The 18,370-nt window shown below is 41.2% G+C and overlaps 1 protein-coding gene across 7 annotated transcripts in view; it reads left to right on the top strand.

The window, feature by feature from the left end:
- The window catches only part of CSNK1G1 (casein kinase 1 gamma 1), a 165,149-nt gene extending 147,753 nt beyond the window's left edge, over positions 1 to 17,396 (top strand). For all 7 annotated transcript variants that reach the window (XM_079125712.1, XM_079125711.1, XM_079125706.1 and 4 more), the window contains 2 exons: positions 3,856 to 3,962; positions 11,577 to 17,396. In XM_079125712.1, the coding sequence (XP_078981838.1) occupies positions 3,856 to 3,962; positions 11,577 to 11,631 (162 nt within the window). In that variant the 3' untranslated portion in view covers positions 11,632 to 17,396. The remainder of the gene's footprint in view (positions 1 to 3,855; positions 3,963 to 11,576) is intronic.
- The last annotated feature ends 974 nt before the right edge of the window (positions 17,397 to 18,370 follow it).

Genomic DNA, 18,370 nt, shown 5'->3' with positions numbered 1-18,370 from the left:
CTCCAGTCCAGTTCTCTGTCTTATTAGTGTTCCACTGCACATCCAGACAGTGGTTTGACAGCAGTTCAGTGGTTTGACAAAGTATCTTCAACTTGAAATAATTAAGTGAATGCTGTAAGGGTCTGGGTTCATAGCCATTGATTCCCCAGGCTTGTTTTAGTGCAGTTAAGTTTAAGGGCAGAAAACTGGTGAAAAGGTTCCCATTTGTGCCTGATTATTTGAGGCCAGATGCTCATTGATACAGGCAAGATGTCAGTTTGTAAACTGGAAATACCCCTTCTTCTGTTGATCACCCAAGAACTTTGATTGTAGACTGAGTAGTAATTTATAGGGAAGAGAAATGAGGAAGTATAAGACTGTGAAATGCTGTGAACAGGCATGACCCAATGTCACCAGGTATTTCTCGGTGTGATGCTAATTACTACTTTATTCATGTTGGTAGAAACGAAGACTTTTATATAACATCTTGTCTAGTTCTTCAATTATTCTTCAAGAAACTATGATTTCTCTGGTAACCCTTGTGCTACATGAATTTACTGTGTTTAACAATAATGTGCAGTCATAAGGGATCCACCAGAAGCAAATGTAGAACTGAGCAAATGTAGTATAGTGTTAGAGTATTTCTGTGGTTCTCTACTCTATAAACCCTCTCTCCTGTTTTTATTTTTGCTGGGTTTTTCCCTCCAGTATCCTCACCACCACCCACCCCTCTAATCGGGGATTGAACACAGGGGCCTTAACCACTGAGCCATATTCCCCAGATCTTTTTTAATATTTTATTAAGAGACAGGGCCTTGCTAAGTTGCCAAGATTGGTTTTGAACTCACAGTCCTCCTGCCTCAGCCTCCTGAGCCACTGGGATTACAGGTGTTGCCATCACACCTGACTTTTTTCCAGTTTTTATCTTGAAGTTTTCAAATCCACAGGAAAGCTGGGAAAATCCTTGAACTAGATTAACAAATTGTTAGGATTTTGCCACATTTGCTTTAAGTCTCTATGTATGCTTGCCTACTTATTTGAAAATAAGTTGCAGAAATCATTACATCTTACCCCCTATATTTCAGCCTGCATTTCCTAAGAACAAAGATGTTCTCTCAGGTAGTCAATAACACCATTGCCATTTCTAAGAAAAGTAATAATCCCATAATCTATATCACATTTCCCCCAATTCCACTTGTCCCCAAAATTAATATTATAGCTTTCAGGTTCTAAACAAAGTGCACACATTGCATGGGTTGTTAGGCCTCTTCAGTGTCCTTCAATCCTTTGGTCTTCTAATCCCTTTTAATCTAAGGCAGTCACCAGTGTTTAAAAAAAAAGAAGGGACAAGAATACTTTTGCTGTATGGTACTTATTACATCATTGCCAGATGATTATACATATAGTCAGGTTGTCTGCTAATCAGAGATGCTAAATTTAATTTCTAGCAGAAATTTGCATCTCCCTCACACAAGTCCAAATTTAATGTTGTAGGAGTTTTTTGGGCTTGTTTTTATATTTTGTTTGCTTTTGGTTTTTTTGGTACTGGGGATTGAACCCAGGGGAGCTCTACCATTGAGATATATCTCCAGCCCTTTTTATTATTTTTTATTTTGAGATAGGGTCTCACTAAGTTGCTGAGGGTCTCTCTAGGTTTCTGAGGCTGGCCTCAAACTTGGATCCAGCAGTAGTTTTTTTCTGTAACAATAATTCTGTAACAGCATTATTTTAATTAAAAAAAAATCTTATGTAAAAGCAGTAATTATTCTGGTTTTGAAATAATGGTGACTGTAAATTGCTGATAGGTAGTATTCATTCTTTCTGCCCCAAAGGCTGCTATACCAACTATTTCCTCCTACCTTCTTTACGTAAAAGGGAAATAACCTCTTATTCCTTTGATCACTCAAGAACTTTGATTATGGACTAAATTCATAGGGAAGAGAAATTAGAAAGTGTAAGACATGTGAAATTCAGGAAATTTTTGTGGATTAGCTGCTAGTAAGCACCCCAAAGCTAAAGATAGGAATGAATAAACATTTATAGGCTGGGGATGTAGCTCAGTGATAGAGTACTTAATCAGCATGCAGGAGGCCCTGTGTTCAATCCCCAGTACTACAATAACAATATTAAACATTTAAGATCTAGGCGTAGTGGCACACTCCTGAATAATCCCAGCTATTTGTGAGGCTGAGGCAGGAAGATCACAAGTTCAAGATCAGCCTGGGCAACTAAGTGAAACCCTGTCTCAAAATTAATTTTTAAAAGGTTGAGGATATAGCTCAGTGGTAGAGTATTGCCTGACATGTGCAAGGCTCTATGTTCAATCCATAGTACTGCAACAAAACAAAATAATATGTAAACATTTATGGACGGAGGAGAACAGTAAAATGAACATTTAGTGAGCCGTTACCATGTGTTAAGGCACTAGGCCAAGTACTTTATATGGATTAGTCACTATGACCCCATTAGGTAATAAGCAATATTGTTTCCCCACTTACAGACTAGAACACTCAGGCATAGAAAGGTCAAGGACCTTGCCCAAGGATCAGCAGCAAGTAAGTGCTAGAGCTAAGGTTCAAACCCAAGGCTGACTAACTCCAGAACCCATTTCTTTCTTCTTGTGCTGTGCAGCCTCCATTATTTTATACCAGGTATTGTACCCAACACTGTCTCATACATTTCTTGTATAATTCTCACATCAACCTGTAAGAACATTCTCAAATAGGGCATATGATATCTGAACCATTTATCCTATTTTGTGGTTCTCTCCCATGTTTCAGCCAAGGTCTTTAACAGCAGAGTGGTTTGTCCAGCGGGGTCCCTTTTCCCACTCCCCAGCACCCACATAAACAGGAATCATGTGCTGGAAATGAAACCAGGTGGCAGAAGCAGCTGCACAAGCAAGAGAAGCCTGATCGGGTCCACATTAACCAGATGACAGGAGTGAGAGCCTTCATTTACAGTTCGGGGACCATCAGTGAGAACTGGGATGACAGTGAACCTGAAATAAAGGTCGTTGAAATAAGACTGGTTTTCTAAGGGAAAGTGTTTCCTTACCGTTTTTCCTTCTCACCAGAGGGGATGTGGCAGTCTTGTTATTCAAGTAACTTCAAACCAGTGGTCAAAGCCATGAAGAAATTTCAGAAGGAAAGTGATTGCTCATAGTTTCTGGTGACCACTTTTAATTTCCTTTTCAGAATTCTTTTTAAACCATCATTATTGAGTCTATATGACTATAGCATAATAAACAGAGGAGTACAATTTACCCACCATGGTCAAGGAAGCAAAGTGGTTTTACCGTTAGAAACCAGCTGTGCAGTTATTTTTAATATGATAAAGTACTATATATATGAAAGAATGTATATTTAGGACAAAGTTTTTTCATGGAAGTCCACAAACCCTAACTTAACCTTTGGTTAAAGCTGTTTCTTAGCATTTCCATCTATTTATAAAAAGAAAGTAATAGTACCTGTTTCCTAGGATTTTGTGAGGATTAATTTTATACACACACAGAATGGGGTATATCTCACGGTAGAGTGCTTATCTAAAATGCACAGGCCCTGATTTGATCCCCAGCACCAAACAAAATTTACACACACACATAAAATGTAGGGGATTGCCTGACACAAAGTAGCACTCAGTGTGAAAGTAATTATTATCATTATATGATTAACTTTAGTGTTCTCACATGATATGGGTCTGGGAACCTTCCCTGAATTAGGACACTTGGCCTGCTAACCCAGGAAAACAAGCATTCTAGACACTACCTGACTCTAGCCTAAGCTAGAGACTTAATCTCCCTTAGTGACCCACTCTGGTACTGGCAGGAGGTTCATACTGCCATGGTGCATGTCACAATCTGTCTTTCTGTTTCAGGTGGTTAGCTCAACCAATGGAGAGCTGAATGTTGATGACCCCACAGGAGCGCACTCCAATGCACCAATTACAGCTCATGCCGAGGTGGAGGTAGTGGAGGAAGCTAAGTACGTTCATATTTCAAGGGGATTCTTGAGTCGTGGGTTGAAAATCTTTGCTGTCTCCTCCTCTCTGTGTACTGCTCATCTCAGACTTGGATTCTTCATGCTAGTGTCCATAGCTTTCTTCCTTTGATCATTTTGTTTTTTGCATGCTACCTTAAGGCTGCTGCTGCCCTTCTTTAGCTGTGATTTCTGGGACAATAGTCACATTTTTCTAGTCCACTTGGTGCAAAGGGCATAATGAACTAAATGAATTATGTTGTAAGGGCTACAACAGATAGTAGCCATGGGCCTCTGGAAGTCCTAGAGTTTCTTGTTCCCTATAAGGGAAAAAAACCTGCTAAACCATGAGCTGTGCTCAACAGCATTAAATTTCTGGTTGTTGGCCAACAACTCTGGGTGTACAGTCCTGGAACAAGAGTTTCAGGGCCATTTTATTTTCTCTCAAATGATTCTGGACTCAAGAGAGACTAAATAAATCAGGCAAGAAAAATAGTTTGCACCTGTGATTGAGAGTTTTGGAAAGGAAAGGAAGTGACCCTAATCCCAAGAAGGTGAGGCAGTTACCCTCATACCTTTTTCTGCTCTCTTGCATGTGTATGTCGTGGGCCTTATCACCAGCCCGTTGGTGCTCTCTGCATGGTCTGTGTTTAAACTCTTAAATTCTGGGATGGAAGGTGAAATAATTGCTGGTTCTGCTGCAAAAGCACCATTTCTGCCACTTTCCCTTTTGTCTGAGAGGGTTATGCCAGCAGACCATTTTTAGTAAGGAAACATATCAGGAACTTTGGCAGTGTTTTGATACTCAATTTTTCTTCCATTCTCCTCAATAAATATTAAGGTATTCCTACCTTCTGGGCTTTCAACCTTGACTGCACTTTGGAGTCACCTGGGGCATGTTAGAAAATACAGATGCTTGAGTCTGGCTCCAGAGATTCTGACTTGATTTATTGGATTCTGGCCTGAGCATCAAAAAATTTAAAAGTTCAGGTAGTTCTAATGTCCAATAAGGTTAGGAACCACTACATCAGGCATGGTCTGATCTTGAAAGATAGCCATATCTAGATCACCCCTCCTAGTTCACATTTGTGGCTGTTGCTTTGTAGAAGTTCTGCTCTGGATTTAATATTATACTTTGAATACAAAGATTAAATGGACTTTTAGTCTTATGATATGCCCTATACAGGTTTATTTTCTTAACCCATTCATCTCATTTCATTTTGGTAAATGTATACAGTAATTGTGTATGTGAGTATGGTGTTTGTGTCTTGTGTGTAAGATAGGGGGCCATTCACATAGAGTTCAGTTTGGTGTGTTCTGTTGTGGTATAATCTAAATTCTAGACTATAAAGAGTTTAAAGTCTTTCCTTTTAGCAACAAGGACCACTGTGCATCTTTGCCACCAGTTCCAGGTTTGGGCCTTCTGAAAGGTGTAGAAATCAGAAGGGGAGCCATTGTATTTGACCACTTGTCCAAAAGCTTATGGCTAGAGTATTTTGTGTGCTGATTTCCCTAGTGATTTTATGTGCTACCAATCCATCTTGTGTAGGGAACTGTCAGGGCCCAGCCATATGTTATTATTCTTTGCCCACTGGGGGTAGTGGGGCAGGAACAGGGTAGCCATGTGTCCACTTGCTTGATCATTTTCATGGGAAGAAGTCACAGCTAGAGAAGCATGAGGTGTCTTGAACAACCCCTCATTGCACGCAGCTGGGATGCCATTTGTTCATGCAACCTGTTTGTTGGGATAAGGGAGACTATTGCCTATATTAAGATTCAACTCAGAGACGGGGGTTACGACTCAGTGGTAGAACACTTGCCTAGAATGTGTGAGGCACTGGATTTGATTCTCAGCACTGCATATAAATAAATAAAATAAAGGTCTATCAACAACTAAACAACATTCAAAAAAAAAGAAAAAAGATTCAATTCGGGTACTGGGAGACTGAAGCCTTCACTTTCAAGCTTTTGATTTTGGGTTCCTCATCCAACTTGTTTTCTGTAAAGATGGAAAGATAGGATCTTGGTTTTTGTTCTGTGAGCAAAATGAACATTTGGTGTTCTTTTTTCTGTGGATGCAGGACACATGTCCTTGTTTAAGTATGGTTGGAAGGGTGGGGAGGGCAAGCAGCTTTTAAGTTGATTTTTTTGTTATAGAAAGTACATAGGAATTCCAGGTTATCTAGACTAAAGCTGTGACTTAATAAATGTAAACCTTATTTCTCCTGAGAATTAATGAGTAGGTTTAGGCACTTCTCTGGCAGTTTTGCCCAGAGCAGTGACCATCCTCCCTCTGGTCCATCTGATAAGACAAAATAAGTGTCTCTTAAACCTTTTCTCCCTCTTTAAAGCAAGAATTAATTGCTAGCAGCTTTGGTCAGGTGTGTTGGACTTGTAGAAAGCGAGGGACTTCTTTTTCCCTCAGAGTACAGGAGAGGTTAGCTCAACATTGGACAGGAAGACCTTGTGTGGGAACCAAATGGCTCAGTCTTCATGCTTGACTGAGTTTTTACAGGCAGGGTCATTTACTCTTTCCCCTGCAGCCTTCCTGAAAGTTGCCCAGAAAAGGCCATCCTGGGGCTCCTACCAATTCTTTTGTTTTGCCTTTCCCCTGAGATCCACCTCCTACTTTGATGCGTCTGACAGGCTCTTGCCCCCTCCACTTTAATGTGGAAACAAAGTGGTCTACTCAGCCTACCTCAGCAGGAGGAAACTAAACACAGACACATACTGCATGTTTGCATGGCTCACAGGGAGTCGCTTCCATCTCATCTCTGTGGACTAATATCTCTCTTTCTTTCTTTCTTCCTTTCTGTGTTTTTCTCTTTACATACTCTGTAGCTGCCTGAAAATGCTCAACCTGTGGTGAGTCCCTCTCTCCAGTCCACATGCAAGGGGAGTGGACCAGACTAGGCTGGGATTGGCAAAGCCAAACAAAATGCCTTAGGAAACATAGATGGCTTCCATATGTCTCCTTGTACCATAATAACCCAGACTGGGGAACTAGATCCACAAAGTGGGGATGGGGCAGACCTATATCCAGGAATTAATCTGTTCCTTCTTTCTTTTTATACCTACCTCATTTTTCTCTGCCACCTCCCTCAAAATAACATTACACATTATCCAAAATTATTGTTTTTTTTATTTTTGGCCAAGTAAATTTTCTCCCAAAATAATATGGCCATTATTATTAAAGGAAGAGAGACAGGTAAAAAGGTTAAGATAGCAGTTGTTTAGGTATCAGTTTTTTCCTTGCCAACCACAAGGATTAGTATTGTTGCCAGATAATCTCACATTGTGCAACTTGGTTTCTAATCTGGAAATTGATTGCTCTGGAAAAAGAAAATCTTTTTTATTTAGTGAAGTCTTCCATCTGTAGAGTGGGAATCTCAAAAAAACCAAACTCCTTAGGGGGAGATGGACATTTTGTTGTTGTTTTGGGGGTTGTTTTGTTTGTTTTTTTGTTTACTGTCTCTCTTTATTCCTATGATAGAGTATAGTAGACCAAGGGCTGGCTCAGCTGATGGAGATATTGGAGCCTGTCTCTTTTACTCCCAGAGAAGGCTTCTTGAATGCTTTCTTAGCAACATCAGAGGGTATATATGGAAATAGAAGCCCTACAGTGTTCATAGTGGTGACAAACATTATTGCTACAAGATAGGGCCCCTCGATAGCTCTCTTCCTAGACAATGCTTGTGACCTTCCAGGTGCTCCTGAACTTGTTGGTCTGTTGCAGTCTGGAATTGAAACTCTTCCAAATTGCCTTCATGCATTGGGTCATATTCTACACTGTGATACAGCCTGCTGGACTCATTTCTATTTTCTTCAGTGACTGGGTTGGGCACTAGTTTCTGATCCCTAACCGTTCTAGGCCCAATTGCCTACAGGACTTTCCCTAGGGACAGGAGTGTATTAAAGATAACAGCTGGGTTTTATGTAGGTAGGATTTGTAGTCTTATGGTTTCAAAGAGCACATTTGGCCTATTTATTTTGCAAATATGTGTCTGTGTAATCTGACATTGTTGTGGTCTATATTTTTTCTGTGAGATGTCAGTCACATGATCCTGGTTGAAAATTATTGCAGTCCTGTTGTGCTCATCAAAACCTGTACTTGGGCTGGGTATGGTGGGGCACACCTGTAATCCCAGGAGTTCGGGAAGCTGAGGCAGGAGAGTTGCAAGTTCAAAGCCAGCCTCAGCAACTTAGTGAGTCCTTAAGCAACTCAACAAGACCCTGTCTCTAAATAAAATATTAAAAAGGGCTGAGGATGTGGCTCAGAGGTCAAGCACCCCTGGGTTCAGTCCCTGGTACCAAAAAGAAAAAACCTGTACTTGGAACTCTAAGCCATCTCAAGGTCTGCCCAAAGCACTTACCAGAGATGAGATAAGACTTGATATTAGGTAAAATAACAAGGAATTCTCTAGTACGCTTACATTATCATTCCTAGAAGCCTAAAGGGGCCAAGAAATCACTCTGAATGGTCAAGGAAGATTTGCAGAACTCAAGCCAAGTTTTAGAAGAAAGGGAGAATGTGCAAGTATGGCAGAAAAGAGGAACATAGCAAGGGAGGAGCTGAAGGGAAAGAGCAGGAAACAATAACCAAGTGATGTGAAAAGGGGTAGTGAGTCAGAGACCTGCAGGAAGAGTGCCTGATGGCTCCTTGGAGTCTTGGATCAATTTTTGCTCTAGCATGTGCGGTCATTCAAATAATCAAAGAATCAACTGGAAAGGAACCTAAACATGATAGGAATTGCTCACCTGTCCTGATTTTCTTCTGAGAGTAACACACTAGTATGAAGTCAGTCAGTGGACTTGGTCTGGAATCCAGCCTAGTTTAATGGGTCCTCTTGCTAGTTAACACCACAGAAACGAAACAATTAAAGAACAGATTGCGGGGCCTGCTTCCTCCTGTGTGGAATTGTTCATAGCTTGTGTTACTGCTGAAGCTTTAACTATAATAACTAAGTAAAAATTAATCTAGGGCTTTAAGTTTAAAATATTACAGTTCCTCGGAAGGACAGTTCATGATGCTCCTCCAATCAGTTGATTGGGCACTGCAGGTCAGGTTGTGGTATTCCAGTAAGCAGATATTAATTTGCTTGACTTGCCTCAGAAGAGGTAAAAGAGAAGTTATTGTACAGTTTGAAATGGACCAGTATTTCAAACATTTTTTTGATTCCTTTTATTTATTTTTATGTTTGGTCATTCGTTTATTTTATACTGGAAGCTAAATCTAGGGATAACTTTACCAGTGAGCTATATCCCCAGTCCTTTTTTTTTTTTTTTTCAATTTTAAGATAGGATCTCACTAAGTTCCTGAGGCTAGCTTTGAAGTTGGGATCCTCCTGTATCACTCTCCTCCGTTGCTGGGATTATTAGGTGTGCACCACCACACTTGACAACTCCTTTTATTCAAAAACACAAAATCATCATCTTAGCATCCTCCAAAAAGAATAAGAATAAAAATTAACTTAAAAGTTAATAATACCTATGAAAATCATGATTAAAAAGGAACAGGTAACACTATTGAAATATTAGGGATCCCATGAGATGAACTTTGCCTCCTTAAATATTGCTGGACATTCATCTTGGAAAGTGTCCAACTCTATTACATACACAAACACACACACACACGTGTGCACACACACACATATGTATATACACATACATACACAGAACAAGACCATTTTTTTTTCTTGAATTCTTCCTCAGGGTTCCCACTGAAGACTATGTTAAGCAATCAGAAGTATTGATCATTTTTATTTAGAAGAATTTATTCTGTTCTTGAATCTATATAACACTTTGGTTAGTAATTATACTCACACCCATTAGTGGTATATTTTTTTCCATAGGAAAATCTCTTTTTTAAAAAATTTGTTCTTTTTAGTTATATATGACAATAGAATGTATTTTGACATATTATAGGTCCATGGAGGATCCCATTCTTGTTGTTGAACATGAGCTGGAGTTATACTGATCGGATATTCATGTATGAACATAGGAAAGTTATGTCTGATTCATTCTTCTGTCCCATTAATGGTATTTCAAGATGTCATTGTTATGCTTAAAGAAAACTTAACAAACTCTCCAAAATTTGCAAATTTGATTCATTCAGATATGGTTAAAGCACATCATTTTCTGTGTAAATATTTATTTCTGCCTTCTAAGGAACTTTCTCCAAGATTGCTTTGTTTTGTTTTTTTGGTACCAGGGATTGAACCCAGGGGTGCTTAATGCCTGAACCACATCCCCAGCCCTTTCTATTTTTTTAATTTTGAGACAGGCTCTTGCTAAATTGCTTAGAGCTTTACTAAGCTCTTGAGGCTGGCTTTTAACTTGCAATCCTCCTGCCTCCGCCTCCTGAGTCACTGGGTCTCCAAGGTTTTAATAAGTCCATCAGATGTAGTGATATCACAAAATATAACTAAAACAAGAGGTGATCTTAACTAGTGTGGAAAACTCAGAGGTATGGGAAGAGAGCAGTAGTTCTGTATTTCCATATGAATATTCTTAGCATTTATCCTAGAAGGATTAAGCAAGAGACTTAAAGGTAGTTTTCTCAGAAAAGCTTTTCTTTCAAGGATCCAGCAAGTCTGAGCTACAGTTCGGACTTCACTTCTCTCCATCATCTGGCATCATTGATTCATTCACTGCCTTCTGCCCCTCACATTCTCATTTCCCATGTGTTAGTTCCCTGGAGAGAGCATAATCTTTTGCCACCAGCATAGCCCTCATCACCCCACTCTGGATTGCCCAAGCAAGAGCAATGCTTCCTAATTCAAAGCTGGAGTGAGGAAGGGATACTCAAGCTTAGGGAGGTGCCAGAAGCATAGCTGTTCCTCCAGGAGATGGCATAAAGGGAGTAGGCCCCAACCTCTACCCTAAACAAGGTTAGTTCATAACTATATCTGACACAGCCAGCAGTAGTCTCAGGAAGCTACCTGAAGAGTAACCAGCAGCCAGAGAACCTCCTGTGTCTCAGCTCATAGGTTGGGGCATTGGTCCCTCAGAATGAAAAGGGAGCTGTTCTGGTCTCAGGAAATGGGGGTTCACAGTTTTTGTTTGAGTCAGGTCTTCTGCTTGTGCCAGGCATCTAAGTGGGGGCAGGAGTTGGGGGTGAGAGAATCATTAATCCTTTTCTCCCAGAACTCCATACCTTCTATGGGGTTTATTTGCCTTTGTTTAACTTTCTTGCCTACCGGCTAGTGAGTTGCATTAAATGATTTTCCCTCAATATCAAGGAGCAGAGAGTGAGGGTTAATTTTATGCAGCCCTGAGGACCCCCTGCCTTGTTCTAGACAAAGATGAGGCATCTGGGTTGAGTTTTAGACTAGGAAAGAAGCTGTCTTTATCCTCCTTCCAAAAATGCATGTTTCAGCCCTGCCTAACCTATAACATTTGGATGGTTAAGTTGGGCAAATTAAAGTTAAACAGCTATTTCCTTTGGCTTTCCTGGCAGACACTGCCTCCTGCCTCCAGTGGGTGCACTGTAGATGATGGGTGGCCCTGTGGGTGGATACCAGAGGGGAAAACCCCACTCTGCAGGAAGCAGAAGCAGGCAGAGGTCTGCTGGAATCTGCAAGCCATTAGCATTGATTTGCAATGTTCCTTGTGCTCCAGGTGCTGCTGTTTCTTTAAGAGGAAAAGGAAGAAGACTGCTCAGCGCCATAAGTGACCAGTGCCTCCTAGGAGTCCTCAGACCTTGGGGACTCTGACTCGATTGCACCTGCAGCTCCTGCCATTTCTCATTGGAAGGGACTCCCCTGTAGGGGAGGGTGGAGATCCAAACCAAAAAGAAGAAAACAGATGCCCCTGGAAGAAGCCAGTGTGGGGCAGCCAGGGCCCAGTGGGTCAGTTGCTGTCCCCTCCTGCCTGAGGCTCTGAGCAGGTCCCAGAGCTGCTGCTCCTCCACTGCTTGCCCTTGGGGCTACCTGGTTGACTCTCCTTCCCATTGTTTACAGTGAAGGTGTCATTCACAAAAACTCAAGGACTACTATTCTCTTCCCTCCCCTTCTACTTTACTCCGGTTCTTGCCCCACCCTCAACCCTCTCCAGCATAAAAGCTAGTGAGCTAAATGCTTTGTCTGTAATAAGAGCTCAGGAGGCTGGGGGTGTGGCCAAGAAGGTAGCAGGAAGATGGAAGCCTGGGCTGAGAAGCATCTTCTCCACTTCCCAGGTGCGTCTGGCAGTATGGCTTCCTTTCCCTCTGGGCAACCTACAACCCAGCTGGCCCTAGGGTTCAGGTTTATTCCTCCCTCCCTCCTATGAAATTACACTGTAGGACACAAGCTGTGAGAAATCTGCAGTCTACTGTCCCTGTGTGTTGGTGTTCTTAGCTTTTTTGACAAGCAAATTCCTTTCTCCAGGCAGTAGCAGGACATGCAAATTGTTCTGAGCAAAGGAAAGAAAACTGACTTTATTGCACTTTTAATTTTTTTTAAACAAACAAACAAACAAACAAAATGTGGCAGATGCATATTGTGTCTGGTTATATTGGGGGTTTTAACTTTTTTCTGTTTTGAGGGGGATGGACCCAGCCAAGCCATTCAGAGAGAATGTGGGTCCAGAGGACATTCTCAATGGAAAGAGATTGATCTGCAGCACCCAGAAGAGAAGCCAAACTCTTTGTCATTCTGAGTGAATACTCAGGTTGGCAAGAAAACATACTTGAATTTTATTCATCTTCTCAGCTGCTGAAGAATGTCCCTACCAGAGCCTCTTTACCTAATCAGACTGCAGTTTGAAATCCTAGCTCTCCACATGGAATGAGCAGCCAAGTCAGACTGTGACCAGGAGACAGCTCATCCCAGAGAAGGAGATGCTTAACAAAAAAATATCTGAAATGTCTGTTTCCTCCACTGCCAGGGACTTCCTACTATAGCCATGTGACTTTTTGGTGACTTGGGGGACAGGATTAGTGATTAAACAACCACCACCATATTGCCACTAGTGGACAAAAAGAGGACAATGAACCTGCCTTCCAAATGCCAGAGAAGCCTCAGGATGTGGCATCATAGGGCCAGGAAAAGCAAATGACAGTGTGCCCTGTCTGCCCCAATGGTTGCATTGTAGTATTTGGTCTGGACTGCCTTATCAGAAACCAAGCCCATGAAGTTCTTCTTTGAGCAGGTCCACAACAGCAGGCGTAGAACTCAGCACATGGGGCTACAGTGAATAGGAGATTTGGTGCTGGTAAATTCCAGGGAAAGGGGGCCTAAAATGAAATGTTTGAAATTATATTCTCAATAGGATGTAGACTCCTTCCAGATATATGGCCATGCATCTAAGCGGGTATTCCCCAGTACACCCTCCACTTCCCACCATGGTCCAGTCGCATGACGTATAACCAACAAGCTTCTAGGTTCCTCATCCTCTGGTTGAAAAATTAATGTGTGGAGTTAATCTTCTCATATTAGAGTTCATTCACATTTAGTGGCTTTTCCAAATAATGACTTCTCATTCCAGATGTAACAGAAGAGAAAGTATAATTTACATCAGGGAAAGTGGTCTTGTATCTGGGAGTAAAGGCCTAACCATGCAGAACAATGGCTGATGACTTAGTCTGGTGGTTTGTGGCGCAAACCACAGAAATCTTCACCTCTGGCTTGAGGTGTAGGGGCTGTCTTTTGGACTGGAAGTTTTAGGGATACTTTCTGGTAGTTGGGATTTCCTGACAAGTCCCTTTATGTACCTCGTGTGGAGCAGAGAGAGCATTCACATGAATCAGTTATTGGGCTTCACCTCTTCCATTGGATCTTGGCTAGTGAGTAACATTTCACTGGCTTCAAATGTGCTTGATTTATTTAAAGATTGTAATCTCCCATTTCTCTAAAAGAAATGTTACTATATACGATACAGAGTGTCAGGGAGAGGCAGTCATACCCTTTCCCCACAAAGATTTTGAATATTGGGGTATACTTCCTTGCCATTACCTAGTGGTTAAAGCCCATCACTAAAATTTAGTCTCTCATTTGGTATTTGAGTAACTCTAACTTCCTGTACAGAAAATTTAACTTCTTCACCCCTGTATAGCAATGCCTTACCTCTCAAGGGAGGGCAGGGGAAATAGTGGCAAAGCCTGGAGATCTGGGCACACTGTATCCCACAAAGTGCCTCCCGGACCCCGCTTCCACAAAACAGCTTGGCTGTAGGGCAGGCTGCCTTACAGCTGGGTCTGTAGCTTTTTTTTGTCTTAAGATTTTTTATAGGCTAGCTCTTGAGGGGTTGAACCTGAGCAGTTGGGGGGGGGGCTTCCTAATGCACTGTTCTCACCCTCCAAACCCCCATAAATCTCTTAGATATTTGGTTTCTAAAGAGCCCCAGATCCCTTTAGCATGCAGGGTAATGGTGATCCTTCCAAGGCTATGACACTCCAAGGTGGTCCCAGACCTGAGAGATTCTATTATTCCCTAAGAAAAACAAACCAAAACAAAAACTGCATAACCAAGAAACAGTTTGATCATCAGTTCCAGCCCTACCTGTTCTACAGTTTGGCTTTATGCCTCAGCCAGATCCTTAAAGAATGGTCACTTCTTCCCCATCTCCCATACTATCCAAGTCTACTTGCTCTATAGTTTTTAAACTTTTTCCATTTTACTCACAGCTATGATGCCAGAGGATCATTTTCTTTGGGATTGATGCAGTTATTTCCCCTTAAAGCTAACTGAACATCTGTTCTTACAAACACATTAGGAGTTATCAGCCAGGTGCTGTGGTGCACGTCTGTAATCACAGCTACTTGGGAGGCTGAACCAGGAGGATGACAAGTTCCAAGCCAGCCTGGGCAACTTAGACCCTGTCTCAAGAAGACTTGGGGTTTAGCTCAGTAGTTAAACATCCCTGAGTTTAGTCCCCAGGAGCTCTCTCAAGCTGTCCTAGGCATTGCAGCCTGAGTGGACCAAACGAAGCAGGCAGGATTCCACCAAGTATCCTCTACTTGTAACTGGACCAGCACTTGTTCCTGTACAGGCTAATCATATAAGGAGGATTGAGTGTCCCAGCAGCCAGCATGCATTCATGACTACCTTAATTAACATTCTTCGTGGGGTCTGAATGGTGTAAACAGGGTCTAGCTAGGAAGGTACAAATCAGGTGCCTAGGTTAGCCTTCAGTTAAAATTGCATTTTAGTTGGGAATGTGTGAGCTGCAGGAGATAGCAGAGTTCCTGAGGTTTCTAGAAGTGTTAGTTTCCTGTTTACTTTCAGTGAACTCCATAGAAATAGTCCTTGCCTGATAGCCAAATGGGGTTTCCATCACCTCTAAAGGAACTTCCAACTTAGTTCAGTGAAATGTATGCTGGTAGTGCTTTTTCAGTGTTGATTTTCAGTGTTGGTGACTGCTTTTAATGCCAGAAATATACAGTATGTTAAAAGTGGTTACTAATGAACTTTGCCTTAACTTTTTGTCAATGTAAAATATATAATCCATTCCACATCCCCATGAGCAAGCATGGCCTGCATTTCTCAAAAATAAGAAATGGCAGCTTAGAAAGCTTCTCCTCAAAGGAACTTGATCTTTCTTAAGCATCTTTCCCAAACCCACACACCTACTGTGTCCTAGCCACCTCTTCCATTTTCATATTTAAGCCAGTTTTTCATTCCCATTAAGTTACCCTGACAATGTTGTCTCCAGTGTGAGAGACATACTAAGTATAAAGTTTCTCAGATTGGGAGTTTGCAAGGCCATACAATCAATATTGCCTTTGCTAGGCCACTGCCACCATTGCCCCACCGTGGGCTGATGAATTCCAGAGACCCTTAGGGAACCAGGATAACTAAGTACCCTGTCTGGATTGGCCACATGGATCACAGGCACTTATCTCTGGGGTTCTTGGCTTTGCGGACTCTAGGGAAGTCCCATGTAGAGGTTGATAGCAGCGACTCCCAATCTTCCCTGTGATGGGCTAGTAGGAATCGGGATTCCTTTGGGTTGGAGTGTTTTGTTTTGTTTTTTGAGGGGAGGAGGTTGGTTTGTGTTTCTGAGTAAGAAAAAAGTAGCCATGGCCCTTCTGTGAGTGTGTAGAGTTTTTGAGCAGTGTTTTAGCCACCAATTGTAAGAGTCCCAGTAAGCAATCTTAAAAATATTTTTCCTAACTCCTTTTGCCCCTGAGTGCAAAAGTGTAAGAATAGGTTTCTTATTGTATTCAGAATAGTAAGTAGGTCCCTGAACATAGGTAATATAGTTGACATATTCTCTTAAAAACCCATCAGGAAATCCGATCCAGTATTTTTAAATCCAGCGTATAAAGGAAAAAGTGAACATGTACTCCATGTTTTTTGATTACCAAATTTGATGTTACAAAGAAACCTCAGTTGTGTGGACAGAATTTCTTTCATTTTTTTCTATTTTACTCACATCACTTGCTGGTGCCATTACCACCTTCCAGGTCTCAGAGCAGAGGATTATTCACAGTAATGAATGGGGTACCTGAACAAGAGGACCACTGTCCCGACTGCCCCCAAACCCCTCTTTCAGGATAGGTGAGACATTTTCAGTGTTCTCTTCATGAGCTCCAGACCAAATCCCAGGCCCTTGCACCAAAAGGCTTTTTAGAAGGCTTATCAATCTGTTAGGAATGTCTCAGGAAAGATGAGCCATTTCTTTGGGGAAAAATATACTTAACGATGGGGGTGTGATTGCATGTGTGTGCATGTGTGTGTGCGCTCATCTGTATGCATTTCACTTTCATAAAGTCTCACAACCCAGGCTGCTGGGAACCTTGTGTTCCTGAGTATTCTCATAGGTAAAGCTATAGTGAGCTTCTAAAATCAGTGTCTCAGCAAGCTGGCTCTGGGAATGAGCCCCAGTTATCAAGCAGAAAGAAGAGTAACAGCAGAGAAGATAAGAGATGAAACCAAAAATATAAACTGCCCCCTCATGGAAAATAATGTTGATTCAGCAATTCCCATTGAAGATATTACATGCTCTAATTTATTATATTATTATTTGTTCAATCTTTGCCCACTCTACTCTTAAAGATGTTGGGATGTTGATTGTGATTTTTTTTTTAAACTAGATAATGTATAAAACAGCTGAGGAAATCAGTTTTAATTGATGTGTGGAAGTGTATGATTATTAAATGCCTTGTTTTTTTACTTTTTTAAAAATATGTAATATTTCATAAACCCTGGCACTGGTCGCAAAGCTCAGCTGTGAAAATGAAACTTGTAGTATTTTAAAACGTGAATGTCAATTTCAAATGTATTTGAAATGGTTCCTTCGGGAGAGATTTGTACACCATTGGGGAAAACTCCTCTGCAGAGGAAGTAGCCTTCTTTGGAGAAAATGGGTCCTGATAATTATCTCAGAGTGGCCCATTTCCTAGAGCACCATGGAAAACACAAATGTGATCTTTAAGTATACCTCTTTCCCGGTTTGGGGAGGAAAGGACTCAGTTTGCACCCTTTTTGTATGTAAAATAAAATGTCTTACCTTTCTTGACTACTTTTACTTGTTTGTTTGGTTCATTGGTTTATCTGTTTTTAATGACCTGTGGTTCACTTCTAATTAGGAATCTTAGGTTAGGACTAAATTTGATTTGATTCAGTGCTCCCATGACCAAAAATGCAGGATACTTAGGCATTCTTGCTTTCTCTTGGGTTGAACATTGCCCTCTGTGAGTCACTTCAAAAACAAGTATTCCTAGAATGTAAGAGATACTCACAGGTAAGTTCTTATATCTTGTGATTCTCAGGTAGTAGAACACCCAGAAGTCAGGTTTTACTCTGTGTAACAACATGTGTATAGACAGAAGATATAATTCATGTGCAGTGTAAAATAACATGCATATGTGGCAACAATCAACAAACTGCCTATGTATTACTCAATAACTGATTTATTTTTTCACTGGTAGGCAAGTAGGAGCAGAAAACGTGTAAGATCATGAGAGAATCTACATGTTGAGGGCATTTTATCCATTACCTTGATTTTTTTTTTTTTTTTCTTTTGAAAAGGGGTGGGAGAGAGGCTGCTTTTGTCATTTTAGCCTTACCTCCTAATGTACAAGAGATCACTTTTTTTTGGGGGGGGGGTACTAGGGATTGAACTCAGGGGCACTCAACCACTGAGCCACATCCCCAGCTCTTATTTTGTATTTTATTTAGAGACAGGGTCTCACTGAGTTGCTTAGCATCTCATTTTTGCTGAGGCTGGCTTTGATTCTCCTGTCTCAGCCTCCTAAGCAATGGGATTACAGGCATGCGCCACCACCTGATTGAGGTGCAAAGAAATAGCAAACATCATTTGTGTTTATATAAGAGAACTGTCTTGAAGTTCTGCAGCCTGACTGTAGTGACATCAGTGTTAGCAAAGGACAAGTTAAGGAATGCCAGTGGCCATGCATAATTCAAACACGTCAGCACTTCATACAGAGGCCAAATTGCAAAATTCAACTATAGAAATGGAGCCATGCTTAC

The sequence above is a fragment of the Sciurus vulgaris genome (genome assembly GCF_902686455.1).
Source record: "Sciurus vulgaris genome assembly, chromosome: 2".
Classification (NCBI taxonomy): domain Eukaryota; kingdom Metazoa; phylum Chordata; class Mammalia; order Rodentia; family Sciuridae; genus Sciurus; species Sciurus vulgaris.
This window is presented reverse-complemented; position numbering and strand designations above follow the sequence as displayed.